The sequence below is a fragment of the Salvelinus alpinus genome, chromosome 29 (genome assembly GCF_045679555.1).
Source record: "Salvelinus alpinus chromosome 29, SLU_Salpinus.1, whole genome shotgun sequence".
NCBI lineage: Eukaryota > Metazoa > Chordata > Actinopteri > Salmoniformes > Salmonidae > Salvelinus > Salvelinus alpinus.
In genome coordinates this window covers 37,333,298-37,351,458 of record NC_092114.1, presented here as the reverse complement: position 1 = coordinate 37,351,458, position 18,161 = coordinate 37,333,298, and the positions used below count along the sequence as shown (strand labels likewise).

The 18,161-nt window shown below is 43.0% G+C and overlaps 1 protein-coding gene across 1 annotated transcript; it reads right to left on the bottom strand.

Annotated features, from left to right (window-relative positions):
* Nucleotides 1-931: 931 nt before the first annotated feature.
* LOC139558656 (BCL2/adenovirus E1B 19 kDa protein-interacting protein 2-like) lies at nt 932-17,167 on the bottom strand. The gene is made up of 10 exons (XM_071373922.1): nt 17,034-17,167; nt 16,405-16,501; nt 16,160-16,233; nt 15,823-16,062; nt 15,291-15,497; nt 15,003-15,105; nt 14,786-14,917; nt 3,847-3,933; nt 2,094-2,192; nt 932-1,818 (listed from the first exon to the last, which is right to left on the bottom strand). Exons 2-10 carry the CDS (start codon nt 16,455-16,457, stop codon nt 1,794-1,796), a joined length of 1,020 nt encoding a protein of 339 aa, XP_071230023.1. The 5' UTR covers nt 16,458-16,501; nt 17,034-17,167; the 3' UTR covers nt 932-1,793.
* Nucleotides 17,168-18,161: the final 994 nt, after the last annotated feature.

Sequence of the window (18,161 nt, the reverse complement as noted above, 5' to 3'; positions counted from 1 at the left end):
TTAAAGTCTGGCATTCTCTGGATTTATGGTGCTTTCAAGACAACTGGGAACTCCAACAACAAAAATTTGAATCATGATGACGTCAGTGATTTTCAGGTCGTAGCTCTAGAAAGAGGCCTGAGTTCCGAATTTACAATTCCGAGTTGGATGAAAGTTCAAAACGTATTTTCCCAGTCATAGCTCGTTTTTCCCGAGTTCCCAGTTGTCTTTAACTCACTGAAGTCAGATTTTGCAGTTCTGAGTTAACAATTGGTGTGAGTGCGGCACAATGCTTCAGTGACAGCATGGCCAATTTTGAATGTTTATCATTTTAAACTAGGAAAAGAGACCCTTAATCTTAGACAACATAACCACTCCACTGAATAGCAGGCTAGTGATTGCTTTGCAATGCTTGCAGTTAGCCACTGATTCCTTCCAAACCACTCATTGTTGAATTTACGATTTCCAACTCGTTGTGTAATGTTTATGTCCAATGGCCGATGAGCACCGGTACATTTTATCTATAATTTCGCTTCATTATTTCTCTTCATATGAGAAGGATTTAAAATTATTTACCAGTAGATTGTCAACTTGATTCATGATGATGACTGCTAGCTAAGATTTTGAAAGTATGATAACAGTCCAATCAAAGCTACTGTAGATATAACGTGATTTGACATCATTTTATCTGTGGCCAATGACCTTGAACCTTCTTGGATGGGCACTTCTAATGTAACTATATGGCAGCACCCAAAAGGCTTACATTTTCTATCTCTACCTTTAGACTTGGCGGTGACGTAGTGTCCCCATGAATGACAGAACACTGAGCCAATCACGGCGCAACGCTCCGTATTTTCTGCTGGCTTGCCCCACCACCACAGAAAGCAGTGAGCTAAGCTGAAACACCTGTATTTTGGAGCTGCCTTACTCAAGAAAACAAAAAGAGGCCATGTTTGTATTATTTTCTTTACATTGTTTGCAAACTGATATGTGTCAAGTATTAACGCCATAATAACATGCAAAACAGAAAAGCCCCCAAAATGTTGGGCTCAAAGCAGGTGGAGCCCTGCCCCACTTGCCCTGAATGACGGGTCGCCACTGTACATGGTAGATAGTAATGTAATAATTAGTGTATATACACATTGTTACATTGTACTTACAACTGAGTGTACAAAACATTAAGAACACCATCCTAATATTGAGTTACACCCTCACTTTACCCTCAGAACAGCCTCAATTCGTCGGGGCATGGACTCTACAAGGTGTCGAACGTCCCTACCGGGATGCTGGCCCTTGTTGACTCCAATGCTTCCCACAGTCAAGTTGGCAGGATGTCCTTTGGGTGGTGGAGCATTCTTGATACACACGGGACACAGTTGAGCATGAAAACCCCAGCAGCATTGCAGGTCTTGACATGAACTGGTGCACCTGGCACTTTAATATTTTGTCTTGCCCAAATCCTTCTTTAACCTGTTTCTTCCCCTTCATCTACACTAATTCAAGTGTATTTAACAAGTGACATCAATAATGGATCATAGCTTTCACCTGGTCAGTGGACAGTATGTCATGGAAAGAGCAGGTGTTCATAAAGTTTTTGTACACTCAGTGCATCTACTTGTGGTCCTTCAGTAGATACTCTGCCAAGTGATGTAGGACTAAAGTTATCTCATTGGTAAACAGCTATCATATTGGGCAGCCAGGTTCATCCTCAGTATCAAAGTCATGGGTTGCCAGATTTGAGCCTTTTTCGGTCCACGTTTTTGGCTTCATGTACCTAACCTTACACTGTGTTCCAGATCCCCATTATGAGCGTGTCACCTGTCCATGTTCTCGTCAAACCTATGTGAATGGAAAGAGATTAGAAAAACAATAAATACATACACAAAGGCCATACATTTTCATAAACCGTCAAAATATAAGGTCAAAATTTTCTCGCTGTGAAGCAGATATTTTTTTAAGCAAATACTTTTATTTGCTCAATAGTAGTTAGAGTGATTAGGAATAACTCGATATTGGTCACACAATACATATATGAGGTGTTGGGCTTTTCTATTTATGGGTTCATTAACATGGCTCTTTGTGAATGTGTGAGAGTGTCTGATGAGGTCACTCACTGTCTGACGCAGTCGGGGATCTGCACACGCTCAATAGGGATGTGCTGGGACAGCTCCCGAAATCTGTCGATAAACTGAAGCTTGCGACTGAATTTGGAGCTGTGAGGATGAAGGGACCAGAAGACATTTGTTTTATGTGAGGACACAGAGCCAACATGTCATAAATAAAGATACAGTAGTGAACAGCATGATTTAGATCAAATACACTGCTCAAAAAAATAAAGGGAACACTTAAACAACACAATGTAACTCCAAGTCAATCACACTTCTGTGAAATCAAACTGTCCACTTAGGAAGCAACACTGATTGACAATAAATTTCACATGCTGTTGTGCAAATGGAATAGACAACAGGTGGAAATTATAGGCAATTAGCAAGACACCCCCAATAAAGGAGTGGTTCTGCAGGTGGTGACCACAGACCACTTCTCAGTTCCTATGCTTCCTGGCTGATGTTTTGGTCACTTTTGAATGCTGGCGGTGCTTTCACTCTAGTGGTAGCATGAGACGGAGTCTACAACCCACACAAGTGGCTCAGGAAGTGTAGCTCATCCAGGATGGCACATCAATGCGAGCTGTGGCAAGAAGGTTTGCTGTGTCTGTCAGCGTAGTGTCCAGAGCATGGAGGCGCTACCTGGAGACAGGCCAGTACATCAGGAGAGGTGGAGGAGGCTGTAGGAGGGCAACAACCCAGCAGCAGGACCGCTACCTCCGCCTTTGTGCAAGGAGGAGCAGGAGGAGCACTGCCAGAGCCCTGCAAAATGACCTCCAGCAGGCCACAAATGTGCATGTGTCTGCTCAGACTCCATGAGGGTGGTATGAGGGCCCGACGTCCACAGGTGGGGGTTGTGCTTACAGCCCAACACCGTGCAGGACGTTTGGCATTTCTTTGGGGGGCCGCACAGCCCTCCATGTGCTCGCCAGAGGTAGGCTGACTGCCATTAGGTACCGAGATGAGATCCTCAGACCCCTTGTGAGACCATATGCTGGTGCGGTTGGCCCTGGGTTCCTCCTAATGCAAGACAATGCTAGACCTCATGTGGCTGGAGTGTGTCAGCAGTTCCTGCAAGAGGAAGGCATTGATGCTATGGACTGGCCCGCCCGTTCCCCAGACCTGAATCCAATTGAGCACATCTGGGACATCATGTCTCGCTCCATCCACCAACGCCACGTTGCACCACAGACTGTCCAGGAGTTGGCGAATGCTTTAGTCCAGGTCTGGGAGGAGATCCCTCAGGAGACCATCCGCTACCTCATCAGGAGCATGCCCAGGCGTTGTAGGGAGGTCATACAGGCACGTGGAGGCCACACACACTACTGAGCCTCATTTTGACTTGTTTTAAGGACATTACATCAAAGTTGGATCAGCCTGTAGTGTGGTTTTCCACTTTAATTTTGAGTGTGACTCCAAATCCAGACCTCCATGGGTTGATAAATTGGATTTCCATTGATAATTCTTGTGTGATTTTGTTGTCAGCACATTCAACTATGTAAAGAAAAAAGTATTTAATAAGAATATTTCATTCATTCAGATCTAGGATGTGTTATTTTAGTGTTCCCTTTATTTTTTTGAGCAGTGTATATACACAAGAGTTGTACTCTTACAGCTACCAGATCAGGGCGGCTGCTCTAACAGTGCCCATTGTTCTATCGTTGTCCCTTTTTGCTTCATGGAGTAACAGGGAACATTGACTCAACAACAACAGCAACCCTGACAGACTGGACTTGGTGTCTCAGGGGATGGTGGTCCTCACCTGACGAAGGGCTTGATGATGGTGATCAGGGCCTTGATGTACCAGGTCGGGTGGACAATGTATAGAGCTTTCAGATTCTTCCTCAACCTACGAGAAAAACAGAATCAAGTGTAAGAGTAAAGGTAACAGTTGTTCTCTCAATCTGTCAGTATATCTACTGCAGATGTCCACCACCTCTCTCACACACACCTTTCACATCACCATGATTGACGGTTTAAACCCTTCCGTAAGACCTGTATCTTTACCAGAGGTTCTTTGGGGCCCAGTCTGTGTGACTCCCCAGACAGGCGCAAACTGCTGAGTAAGGGGTCTACCTCTCACACTAACAGGGGCCAAGCCAAACAACAGGAAGTGAGAGGGGAAGTTGGATAGACATGGTCAGGTGTCAAAAGGCAGACCGCTAGCTCTATTGGTAGAGAAAACATCACAAAGGAACATGTCTGTAGACTCTAAGGGCCGCTTTGCCAGACACGGGTGAAACCTACTCCTGGACCGAAAAGCATGTTCTATGCAGAACTATTGAAAGTGCTTTTTCATCCACAAACACTTCATCTTGTCTGGGAAACCAGCTCTTAAACACTGTGAACTTGGCATCCATGTAAAACATCATGATGTTAGTACTTCAGTGTCCCCTGTTTTCTCAGGGGCCGCTGTAAGTGGCGGTCATGTCAGCAGAGGTACCGTCGCCGAAAACAAAGACGGTTCTGCCGAGTTCCTCTGTGGCGTTAATCGAGCAAATATAGAGAGGCTCCACACCACTCTCTCACTTGAATATCTTTGTTATTTTCAGATTCTCATTTTGCTCTTTTGTAGCGTTGTCAACTATACAGAACCAAAATATAAACGCAACATGTAAAGTGTTGGTTCCATGTTTCATGAGCTGAAACACAAAATCTCAGAGAAGTTCCAAACGCACAAAAAGCTTACTTCTCTAAAATGTTTTGCACAAATTTGTTTACATCCCTGTTAGTGAGCATTTATAACCTTTGCCAAGATAATTCATCCATCTGACAGGTGTGGCATATCAAGAAGCTGATTAGACAGCATGATCATTACACAGGTGCACCTTGTGCTGGGGACAATAAAAGGCCACTATAAAATGTGAAGTTTTGTTACACAACACAATGCCACAGATTTGGATGGAGCGTGCAATTGGCATGCTGACTGCAGGACTGTCCACCAGAGCTGTTGCCAGAGAATTGAATGTTAATTTCTTTCCCATAAGCTGCCTCCAATGTTGTTTTAGAGAATTTGGCAGTATGTCCAACTGGCCTCACAACCGTAAACCATGTTTAACCACGCCAGCCCAGGACCTCTACATCCGGCTTCTTCACCTGCGGGATCATCTGAGGTGGGGTGCTGAGGAGTATTTCTGTCTGTAATAAAGTCTTTGGTGGGGAAAAACTCATTGATTGGCTGTGCCTGGCTCCCCACTGGGTGGGCCTGGCTGCCAAGTGGATGGGCCTATGCCCTCCAAGGCCCACCTACTGTATGGCTGCACCCCTGCCCTGTCATGTGAAATCCATAGATTAGGGCCTAATGAATTTATTTAAATTGACTGATTTCCCTGCATGAACTGTAACTTAGTAAAATCTTTGAAATTGTTGCATGTTGCGTTTATATTTTTTGTTCAGTATATCGTTGTGTTTTCTATCCCAGTTCGCTCCTCTCCGTGTAGGCTTTAGACGCTCCCCAACCCTTGACTGCAACCCTTCTAATTTAGGGTACCCTCCATGCACAACCCATGTGGAATTCCTGGACTCCGCCAGCGTTTGGAACTGCCAATCTTTGGTCAAGAACACAGTTAATCTCAGCCTATGCTGCCCTTCAGTCCCTTGACTTTTTGGCCCTGACGGAGACATGTATCAGCCCAGACAACACTGCTACTCCAGCTGATCTCTATTCATCTGACTATGTGTTCTCTCATAGTCCGTGAGCATCTGGTCGTCGCAGTGGTGGCACATGGCTACTCATTTCTCCTAAGTGGAGATTTTCACTCACCTCTCCATCTCCTCATTTGAATTCCATGTGGTCACTGTCACTTGTCCTCTCGAGCTTAACTTCTTATGGCTGGGGGCAGTATTGAGTAGCTTGGATGAATAAGGTGCCCAGAGTAAACTGCCTGCTACTCAGTCCCAGAAGCTAAGATATGCATATTATTAGTAGATTTGGATAGAAAACACTCTGAATTTTCTAAAACTGTTTGAATGATGTCTGTGAGTATAACAGAACTCATATGGCGGGCAAAAACCTGAGAAAAAGTGGGAAATCTGAGGTTTGTAGGTTTGCCTATCCAATATACAGTGTCTATGGGGTCATATTGCACTTCCTACGGCTTCCACTAGATGTCAACAGTCTGTAGAACCTTGTTTGATGCTTCTACTGTGAAGTATGAGGGAATAAGAGCTGATTGAGTCATGGGTCTGCCAGAGTGCCACGAGCTCACTCAGGCGCGTCCCCGTGAGAGTTAGCTGCGTTCCATCGCATTTCTACAGACAAAGGAATTCTCCGGTTGAAACATTATTGAAGATTTATGTTAAAAACATCCTAAAAATTGATTCTATACATCGTTTGACATGTTTCTACAAACTGTAATGGAATTTTTTACTTTTCGTCTGGCCTGCACGTCATCAATTTGGATTTTGGAACTAAACGCGAGAACAAAAAGGAGGTATTTGTACATAAATTATGGACGTTATCGAACAAAACAAACATTTATTGTGGAACTGGGATTCCTGGGAGTGCATTCTGATGAAGATCATCAAAGGTAAGTGAATATTTATAATGCTATTTCTGACTTCTGATGACTCCACAACATGGCGGATATCTGTATGGCTTGTTTTGGTCTCTGAGCGCTGTACTCAGATTATAGCATGGTGTGCTTTTTCCGTAAAGTTTTTTTGAAATCTGACACAGCGGTTGCATTAGGGAGAAGTTTATCTAAAGTTCCATGTATAATACTTATATCTTTTATCAATGTGTATTATGAGTATTTCTGTAAATTGATGTGGCTCTCTGCAAAATCACCGGATGTTTTGGAGGCAAAACATTACTGAACATAACGCGCCAATGTAAACTGAGATTTTTGGATATAAATATGAACTTTATTCGAACAAAACATAAATGTATTGTGTAACATGAAGTCCTATGAGTGTCATCTGATGAAGATCATCAAAGGTTAGTGATTAATGTTATCTCTATTTCTGCTTTTTGTGACTCCTCTCTTTGGCTGGAAAAATGGCTGTGTTTTTCTGTGACTAGGTACTGACCTAACATAATCAGATGGTGTGCTTTCGTCGTAAAGCCTTTTTGAAATCGGACACTGTGGTGGGATTAACAACAAGTTTATCTTTAAAATGGTGTAAAATACTTGTATATTTTAGGAATTTTAATTATGAGATTTCTGTTGTTTGAATTTGGCGCCCTGCACTTTCACTGGCTGTTGTCAAGTCGATCCCGTTAACGGGATCTCAGCCGATCTCAGCCGTAAGAAGTTAACATTGTTGTCATCTATCATTCACCAGGTACCCTTAGAGTTCCTCAATGAGCTTGACACCTTGATAAGCTCATTTCCTGACCGTGGCTCACTGCTCTTCATATTGGGCGACTTCAACCTCCCGACGTCTGCCTTCGATTCATCTACAAAAATCTCTGAAACCGGAAACACTTATCTCCCTCACTAGCTTTAAGCATCAGCTGTCACATCAGCTCACAGATTACTGCACCTGTACATAGCCCATCTATAATTTTGCCAAAACAACTACCTCTTCCCCTACTGTATTTATTTATTTATTTTGCTCATTTGCACCCCATTATTTCTATCTCTACTTTGCACATTCTTCCACTGCAAATCTACCATTCCAGTGTTTTACTTGCTATATTGTATTTACTTCACCACCATGGCCTTTTTTTTGCCTTTACCTCCCTTATCTCACCTAATTTGCTCACATTGTATATAGACTTATTTTTCTACTGTATTATTGACTGTATGTTTGTTTTACTCCATGTGTAACTCTGTGTTGTTGTATGTGTCGAACTGCTTTGCTTTATCTTGGCCAGGTCGCAATTGTAAATGAGAACTTGTTCTCAACTTGCCTGTCCTGGTTAAATAAAGGTGAAATAAATAAATTCTTTCCAACTCTTTCTTTCCCCTCCTTGCCACTTTTGACCCTTTCCCAGTCCCCTCCCACTCACAAGGCAGGAAATACACTTGACCTCATCTTTACTAGAGGCTGTTTGCTTATTAATCTCACGGCAACCTCTGATCTCTGATCAGGTCTCTGATCATAACTTTGTTTCCTTTTCGGTCTCCCTCTCCTCCAATCCTAGCCACTTAGCCCCTACTTAGGTGGTCATGAGCCGTCACAATCGAGTGACTCATTGCGAGCTTACAGAACATTGCTACAGGCAGCTGAGAGCAAACGACACTTCCGGAGGACCTATCATCCCTTCATTCCCTCCTCTCCCTCTGTATCCACTGCTTAAGCCACTTTTTATCACTACATTTCAAGATCTGCCTTTAACCCTAGGAAACTCTTTTCCACCTTCTCCTCCCTCCTTAATCGTCCACCCCCTCCTTCCTCCCTCTCTGCGGACAACTTTATCAACCACTTTGAAAAGAAGGATGATGACATCAGCTCATTCACTCAGCCTATCCACTGGTCCTACCCACACAGAACTACCGAAAACCTTGACCTCTTTCTCCCTTCTCTCTCCAGATTAAATCCTGCGGCTAGTGAGGTCCGGCCGCCCAACAACCTGCCCGCTCGACCCCATCCCCTCCTCCCTTCTCCAGACCATCCCGGGAGACCTTCTCCCACTCCTCACTTCCCTAATCAACTCACTGGCTGCGTCTCCTCTGAGGCTCTACCCTCCACAAGAAACCAATGCTCGGCCCCTCTGACATCAAAAACTACAGACAGGTATCTCTTCTTTCTTTTCTTTCCAAAACACTTGAGTGTGCTGTCTCTTACCAACTCTCTCGCTATCTCTCTCAGAACGTCAGGCTTCAAGATTGGTCACTCAACTGAGACTGCTCTTCTTTGTGTCACAGAGGCTCTCCGCACTAGCAAAGCTGACTCTCTCCTCTGTTCTCATCCTCCTATATCTATTCGCTACCATCGACACAGTGAACCATCAGATCCTCCTCTCCTTCCTCTCAGGGCTGGGCGTTTCAGGGTCTGTAGGATTGCATTCTACCTGGCAGGCTGCTCCTATCAGGTGAGGTGGAGAGGATCTGTGTCTGAACCACGTACTCTCACTACTGGTGTCCCCCAGGGTTCTTTTCTAGGCCCTCTCCTCTTCTCTCTACTGTATACACCAAGTCACTCGGCTCCGTCATATCCTCACATGGTCTCTCCTATCATTGCTATATGGATTCTGATACCCAGGTGGTGACACACATCTCTGCGTGTCTGGCAGATATCTCAGCTTCGATGTCGGCCCACCACTTCAAGCTCAACCTAGACAACACGGAGCTGCTCTTTCACCGGGGGAAAGCCTGACCGCTCCAAGCCCTCTCCAACACGGTTGACAATTCCACGGTGTCCCCCTCCCAGAGTGCAAAGAACCTTGACGTGACCCTGGACAACATCCTGTCGTTCTTTGCAAACATCAAAGCAGTGACTTGCGCCTGCAGGTTAATGCTCTACAACATCCGTAGAGTACGACCCTACCTCACACAGAAAGTGGCGCAAGTCCTAATCCAGGCACTTGTCATCTCTCGTCTGGACTACTGCAACTCACTGTTGGCTGGGCTCCCCGCTTGTGCATTAAACCCCTGCAACTTATCCAGAACGCTGCAGCCCGCCTATTGTTCAACCTTACCAAATTCTCCTATGTCACCCCGCTCCTCCACACACTCCACTGGCTTCCAGTTGTAGCTCGCATCCACTACAAGGCAATGATACTTGCCTACAGAGCAGCAAGAGGAACTGGCCTTCCCTACCTTCAGGCTATGCTCAAACCCTGCACCGCAACCTGAGTACTCCGCTACCCCTGGTCTCTTGGGTCCAAAACCATATCACAAATACAGTTGAAGTCGGAAGTTAGCCAAATACATTTAAACTCAGTTTTTCACAATTTAATGACATTTAATCCTAGTAAACATTCCCTGTCTGAGGTCAGTTAGGATCACCACTTTATTTTAAGAATGTGAAATGTCAGAATAATACTAGAGAGAATTATTTATTTCAGCTTTTATTTCTTTCATCACATTCCCATTGGGTCAGAAGTTTACATACACTCAATTAGTATTTGGTGGCATTGCCTTTAAATTGTTTAACTTGGGTCAAACGTTTTGGGTAGCCTTCCACAAGCTTCCCACAATAATTTGGGTTAATTTTGGCCCATTCCTCCTGACAGAGCTGGTGTAACTGAGTCAGGTTTGCAGGTCAACTTGCTCGCACATACTTTTTCAGTTCTGCCCACACATTTTCTATAGGCTTGAGGTCAGGGCTTTGGATGGCCACTCCAAAACCTTGACTTTGTTGTCCTTAAGCCATTTTGCCACAACTTTGGAAGTATGCTTGGGGTCATTGTCCATTTGGAAGACCCATTTGCGACCAAGCTTTAACTTCCTGACTGATGTCTTGAGATGTTGCTTCAATATATCCACATAATTTTCCTTCCTCATGATGTCAACTATTTGGTGAAGTGCACCAGTCCCTCCTGCAGCAAAGCACCCCCACAACATGATGCTGCCACCCCCGTGCTTCACGATTGGGATGGTGTTCTTCGGCTTGCAAGCCTCTCCCTTTTTCCTCCAAACATAACGATGATTATTATGGCCAAACAGTTCTATTTTCGTTTCATCAGACCAGAGGACATTGCTCCAAAAAGTACGATCTTTGTTCCCATGTGCAGTTGCAAACCGTAGTCTGGCTTTTTTTATGGCGGTTTTGGAGCAGTGGTTTCTACCTTACTGAGCGGCCTTTCAGGTTATGTCGATATAGGACTCGTTTTTACTGTGGATATAAATACTTTTGTACCTGTTTCCTCCAGCATCTTCACAAGGTCCTTTGCTGTTGTTCTGGGATTGATTTGCACTTTCACACCAAAGTACATTCATCTCAAGGAGACAGAACGCGTCTCCTTCCTGAGCGGTATGACAGCTGCGTGGTCCCATGGTGTTTATACTTGCGTACTATTGTTTGTACAGATGAACGTGGTACCTTCAAGCGTTTGGAAATTACTCCCAAGGATGAACCAGACTTGTGGAGGTCTACAATTTTTTTCCTGAGGTCTTGGCTGATTTCTTTTGATTTTCCCATGATGTCAAGCAAAGAGGCACTGAGTTTGAAGGTAGACCTTGAAATACATCCAGAGGTACACCTCCAATTGACTCAAATTATGTCAATTAGCCTATCAGAAGCTTCTAAAGCCATGACATAATTTTCTGGAATTCTCCAAGCTGTTTAACGGCACAGTCAACTGAGTGTATGTAAACTTCTGACCCACTGGAATTGTGATACAGTGAATTATAAGTGAAATAATCTATCAGTAAACAATTGTTGGAAAAATGTGTTGTGTCATGCACAAAGTAGATGTCCTAACCGACTTGCCAGTACTATAGTTTGTTAACAAGAAATTTGTGGAGTGGTTGAAAAACGAGTTTTAATGACTCCAACCTAAGTGTATGTAAACTTCCGACTTCAACTGTATATGAGTGTCTGAACTATAGGCAACCTCTAGAAATCTTGACACATATTTGATATGTGACTAAGTATAGTCAGATAATATAAAGGGACATGAATAGTCAAGTTTAGACCTTCATTTCAACAAGATACTAGGTTAGTGTGATGGTCTTAGCAGCTTTTTTCCTCCAGTAGTTCACTTGCTACCTTTACTGGGTCCAGACATTTAGTCACATTATTAGGATTAAGGAGACCCAGGTCGAGGTTTAGAACATCAAAGCTTTCTAGAAATTATGTTAGTGGCCATACTGTACACAAGCCTTTGGACACTGTTGTAACCATCCTGAAAAAAATAACACTCATTACAAGGTTGTGTTCATTAGGGCATACAATGTCAAACGTTTTAAAAGTCAATGTAGTCCGTACCTGTTTCAGTCCATTTTCTTCCATTTGGTGCCTAATGAACACGACCCTGAAATCTACTTCCTCCTAGCCTGAGAACTGTAGGTCGGCTGTGAGGGAAGTCAGGAGGAAACTCATAACTACACTTTGGCTTTGACGCCATCCTCTGGCTGAAGAAGGAGGAGTGACAAAGCAGGCTCTCGTGAACTTGTTGGATGCTAAGGCCCAATGTGGACACACTTATGGCCAGCTACTTGCTGTGGGTTGCTTCCTATACTGTACATACAGTATGGTTGCTACACTGCACATTCAAACTCTCATACACAATTTGTTTAAGTATACAGTACATGGCATTACCTGGGAATATTTACTGAGGGTTTAACTGCAGGTTTACGCTTTAAGTAATTTTTATTTTTTTTAAGTAGTTTAAAAAAATTAAAAGTACTGATAGGGGTATAAAAGTAGCCTACTGGTATTACTTTGTGATAATATGGTTAAATAGTCATTACATAATAATTACCTAATGAGGTGCAGACTTGAGTTAGATCACGATGAGTCAGAAATTCGATGACTTGAGACTCGACATGGTAGCTGATATTCTGTTTTACTAAAGGAGAGCGCAGCAGACAGGATGGTGGTTCAGGCTACTAACCTGGATGACACAACCCACGTGACTCACAGCACACGGAGAGCTTTGAACACACTGGTCTGATTGGTTCTCTCAAATGTAGTTTTTTTCCTCGGGGTTGAGACCCCTTGTTGTTTGGATTTGAAAATCAAAACATGTAATGAAAGGGGCGGTGCTCTGGGGCTGTATGTGGCTGTGCCTGTGGGTGTTAAAGTGACAGACACAGAGTAGAGCCAACCAGTAAAAGCACAGCCCCCATCATTGACACATTGTGACGACAACATCAAAGAGCCATTTCAGACTCTGGAGGACTTTGAGTGTTAGGTGTTAGCCAGACTAATCAACTACTAGGCTTACTTGCCTTTGAGTAGGGACACAACTATATCATTCATACAACAAATTGCCCAGTTGAATAAAATATGATGTCATATAATGATATAATTTATTTGAATGGGCCATAGAATACTACAAATTAATAGGTTTTGGGTGGAGTGTTTTGCCCTGATTTGCATACAGCCAGATCATATCAGAGCAAGTTGGACTTTAAGGACTACACCCTGGATCATTCACATTCGATACAATAATTCTGCTTCTACACAAACTCCTAACACAAACAACACGTTCCCACTAGCCGAGTCCTACATTTATTTCACCAGATGCCAAGTTGGGGAAATTACAAGGTTGGGCAATAAAGAATATACATATACAATTTGGGCAGTGCTGCTACAGCAAGACTTTCGAATCAGCAACGAGCTTTATGTAATGATCGCATGCGTCCATTTTAGTGGAATTGCGTAAACATTTGTTTCAGAAGTTTCATTCTAAATTATCGTTCTACCTGCTTTACTCTCGCTGTGGGGAAGGGAAGAGGAACATATAGCTTCCGCTTTGACGGAACTGCATTGTTTTGAATGTCAAAATTCTGGGCTACTTGTGAAAATCGATTGATTCTAGAGAATAGCGCAAAAATTCAGTGTGTCTCCACAGTAAGACATCGTGGGAATCTCGATTTGAAAACACATTGCCTATATTTAGATTAATTTCTGAACTTTTACATCTACATTATGCTTGATGACTTCATTGCGGATTCACAGTGAAAACGTTCTAGGAATCAAGCTTCTGAGAGGGGCAGAGGATGCGTTCTGTCGTCCCACTTCGTTGCCAGACACAGAGTGCCATTTTAGGGGAGGAAGGGGTCTGATGTAACACTTTGCCATTTTCTTAATTTCTCAGACTGAAGAAGACTTATTTTATATATATATATATTAAATGTACACTTATCAACTAATTAGGCATGCCGAATAAACAGAAGTAGTCTTAACAGATACTGTCAAGGCCTTAATCCACAGGTTGTATTTTAATTATAACTACCGTTAGGAGCTGGTGAATCTGGGAAAAGCATGATAGTAAATCAGATGCAATATTTACATGTGGAACTCAGTGCAGAGGAGAAGATGCATTCCATACAAAACAACAGTAAAAAGGCTTCAGGATGTGAGATGTTTTCAAGGTTTAATGTATCTAATGTTAGAGGTCAGAGGTACAAAAGCAGAAAGTGGATGCAATGTTTTGCTGATGTGTGGGATGTTATTTTTTGTGGTGGACAGCAGCAGCTATGACATGGTGATGCAGGAGCACAGTCAGACCAACCGACTGCAGGAGGCACTAAACCTCTTCAAGATCATCTGGAACAACAGGTGGCTGAGGACTGTTCCTGTCTGGGTCTTACTGAACAAACAGAACCTGCTAGCAGAGAGGGTTTTGGCGGGAAAATCTAAAATTGCACACTTGAATATGCAACACACTTGGCACTACTGTCATCCAGTTTTCACCTGTACAGTTGACACGGAAAACATCCTGCTCTTCTTCGAAGTCTTGAGATAGCCAGCTTAGTTGATTTTCCACTCTGATACATATTCTTCACCGACTGAGACAAATTTCAACGATTTTGATTACTTGAGACTTAATTACTTGGCATAAAATAACTTGAGACTTGACTTACGCTGCATTCTATGCCAACTACATTGCATTTGCCAGATCTCACAATGCCTGGATAGCTGTTAAACATATCCACTAACCACATCCTGAGCATTCTGACTGCACAGTTGATGACTGCAATGTATACGGCTTGGAACGTGGCCTACAACTTGGAGACTTGACTGACATGAGAGACTGATGAGTTGAATGATTTTTGTACTGTTTTGTTACTCACTGTGGAATATAATTTTCTGAAATAGGATCACAAACTAAGCCTATTTGAGTAAACAGAACTAACCTTCTGTCAATGGTGGTGTAACACTCTCTGAGCCAGCCAATGCCGGGGAGCTTGTTGCGCTGGGCCATGGCACACAGGTACACAATGACGTAGTTCTCCGCCACCATCAGGTCCAACGTTCCCACAATGTACCTGCAATGTTTAGTGGTGCTGGCGTTAGTTATGTTGACCTGAAGAGGGGCCAATTCAGATAGTGTTTTACTATTAGCTCTCACACCTGAATAGGTTGTCCATGACATGCTGGTAGTTCTCCATGGTGTTTTCAGGGAGATAGCAGGAAGAGAACACAATGATGTCATTAGACCCATCTCCATAGTAACCTGGATGGAAAACAACATTTGGATGAGGGAAAAATAAAGATGCAAAAAAGAAAGTGAAGATGCTCTTTGTGTCATCCAAGTTAATCTCACAACAAACGCTCACATTAGCCGAATTCCGTTGGCCTGAAAAAAACTCCGATAGGCAAGTGCAACAGGTTAAGTGAGTGCTGGGATTCTGGACTCACCCCCATGGGACAAGACTCGAAGGTAAGGCTCCAGTACACTCATGTTGACCAGACTCTCCTGAGGAGGGTCTCCCATGCAGAACCTGCGCCACCTAGTGCCCTGGCTGTCCACCTGGTCTTGGTCAAGAGAGCCCACTCCCATCTGCTCTGGTACTGACCCAAAGGCCTTATGGCAACGTGATGCCACTCCCAGATGAAGCAGGTCATCTGTGAATGGGAATAAGGTTTCAATGGTAAATTTCCCATAATGTCTGGTAGGTAACACAATGCATAGACAGAGAGTGGTTGTGTACTATCTATAATATATTATATCTATGGGGTCAAGATCACCTAATACAAAGCATATATAAAGATAATAGCTGTATTATGTATTGTCCAACATTTGTGTCTATCTAATGTGAAAAATGTCAAATATAATCAAAGTGAAAGTGGTTCAATAAGTTAATGGGTTGATCTTGGACCTGTGAGAGTGAAGAAACAGACCAAAGATAAAGGCTGTTAGTCTGTCCTGTCCACTGCACCCTGTCCTCACCCTCCAAATCCATGTCGTGCACTGGAAAGTGGAGGGACTCGCTGTCCGAGGGCGTTTCCATGGCATCCAAGTCGATGTCCAGTCCCAGGTCGTCGTCATCGGGGGAGGGAATGAGGGCAGCTGTGGCATAGTCGTCGGACACCGCCGAGTCACTGCGATCCAGTGTCAGACTTAGTGCAGGGGCCATCAGGCGCTTCTTCCTGGGTCGGGGCTCCATCAGAGCCAGGCTGCTGGGCGGGGCTATCATGACATTTAATTATTAGGATTTGTATTTATATGTAGCTTTATAACAGTGACTGTTCTGTTACAACATTGCCATTTTGAATTGAAGTGTTACCTGGTCTGTCATCAGCAGCTAATGTGGGGTTCCCCAAGACTTCATTTGTGCCATGAGCATTCCTGGGAGGTGACCTACAATGTTAAGAAAGGTCAACAATTATATTTCTATGGAATTGTAATTAGATATAGATGTTTCATTGTAAAAAAAGCAGATGTTTGGATATTTAGTATGTTGATAATATAACTAATGTATTGAATTTAGTCCAACCAAAACAATTCAGTCTGATGACCATAACCGCTGACCTGGGAATGTAAATGTCCTTCTCCTCTTCTTGCGCCTCCTCTCTTTGCTCCATGTTGTTGCTGTGTAGGTTCACAGTGCCAAGTTTCCTGATAGTAGCTGTGGACACAGTTGATGTCAGAGTATCAGCAAACCAAGTCCAAACAGCTATTACAACTGAGGATAAACTTTTGCTGTACCTTCATATTTTAATTTGAGAAGAATAAAGAGTGTGAAAAGAAATGACGATATAAAAAAAATGTAACACCAACAAGTTCATGTCTGATCAGTTCTGCCAAATTATTGGATACTGAGGGATTTTTTCCTATGCTGGCCTCTAGTGGAAAACCTAGAGACGTACACTGTTCAGTTTTAAGGATCGCAATAAATGTACTATAGTACTGTATCTAAGGCAAGGCTATCAACACCCACTGTCTTTCACCGCTTTGTACTTTATTTTTCAAAGCTTGTATTATAATGGAAATGTAAAATTCCTTTTGTAAGACCCTTACACCAGTAAGAACACATTTAAATTGCCCCAATATCACCACGTTTGTCTTGCTTAGATTCATGCGATGAACTGGTAAAGACAACTTGAGACAGGAATGCATGTGCGTAGATACAATACGAAGCAACAAATGTGTAACATTACCTTGTTGATGGTATTTGGTTCACGGGCCGACAAACTTTTCAATGTCTTTGTAAAAGTACACTAACTTTTCAGTGAAAGAGGTAAACGTTATGGCTTTGCTGAACTCATAATTGCGTGGACACAGATGCCACACCTGAGAGTCAGTTAAGGTGTGGTGTATTTATTGCCAGTGGAGCCCATCCCTGTAACCAAGGCAACATGGATTGACTGCACAAACTCGAGAGGGAAAACGTGTGCATGCTTGCTCGGGTAATCAGGCTATTGTGCTGTGTGACATCTAGAATCAAACAAAAACGTCAGCACTGAAACAAATGATTACAACATGAACAGAAAAATAATGAGTGAAGCTTTGTCTCAATGTTATTTATACTATAAAACACACAAACATCATAACCCCTATTCTGAAACTAAAAGGTATGTGCTTCTGTAGATTTGAAAGGTCCATAGAAGATTGACATAATAGATTTTGTACCCAGGGATGTTTTGGGCACGAAACATCCTTGAGTTGTCAACTAATTTGAATTCAACGTGAAATCAACCAAAACATTCACCATGACATTGGATTTTAGTTGGGTGTAACCTTTACAAAAAAAGATTGCAGTTTTGAAACTGCAGTAAACGTGCAATAACTGCAGTCTGGTATTTTGGATGCAATAATTGCAGAATAACTGCAGTGTACTGCATTTGAACTGAAGTTATACTGCACTCTAACTGCAGTTACACTTCAAAATTACTGCAGTAAAAAAAACGGTGTTATTTTGGATGAAGTATTTGCTGCATACTGCAGTTATACTGCACTCTGACTGCAATCTTTTTCATAATGGAAAAACATTTTCCACATTGATTCAACGTCATCACATGAACATATTGGGGTTGATGACGTGGAAACAACATTGATTCAATCAGTTCTTGCCCACATGGGTCCCATTATGCCTGGCGAAAACCAAACACTGCATTCCATAGTAAGAACCTTATACCAACGGTCAAGCATGGTGATGGTGGTGTGATGGCTTGGGGATGCTTTGCTTCCTCAGGACCTGGACAACTTGCCTTAATTGAACGAACCATAAATTATGCTCTGTATCAGATAATTCTACAGGAGAATCCGTCTGTCAGGTCATCCATCTG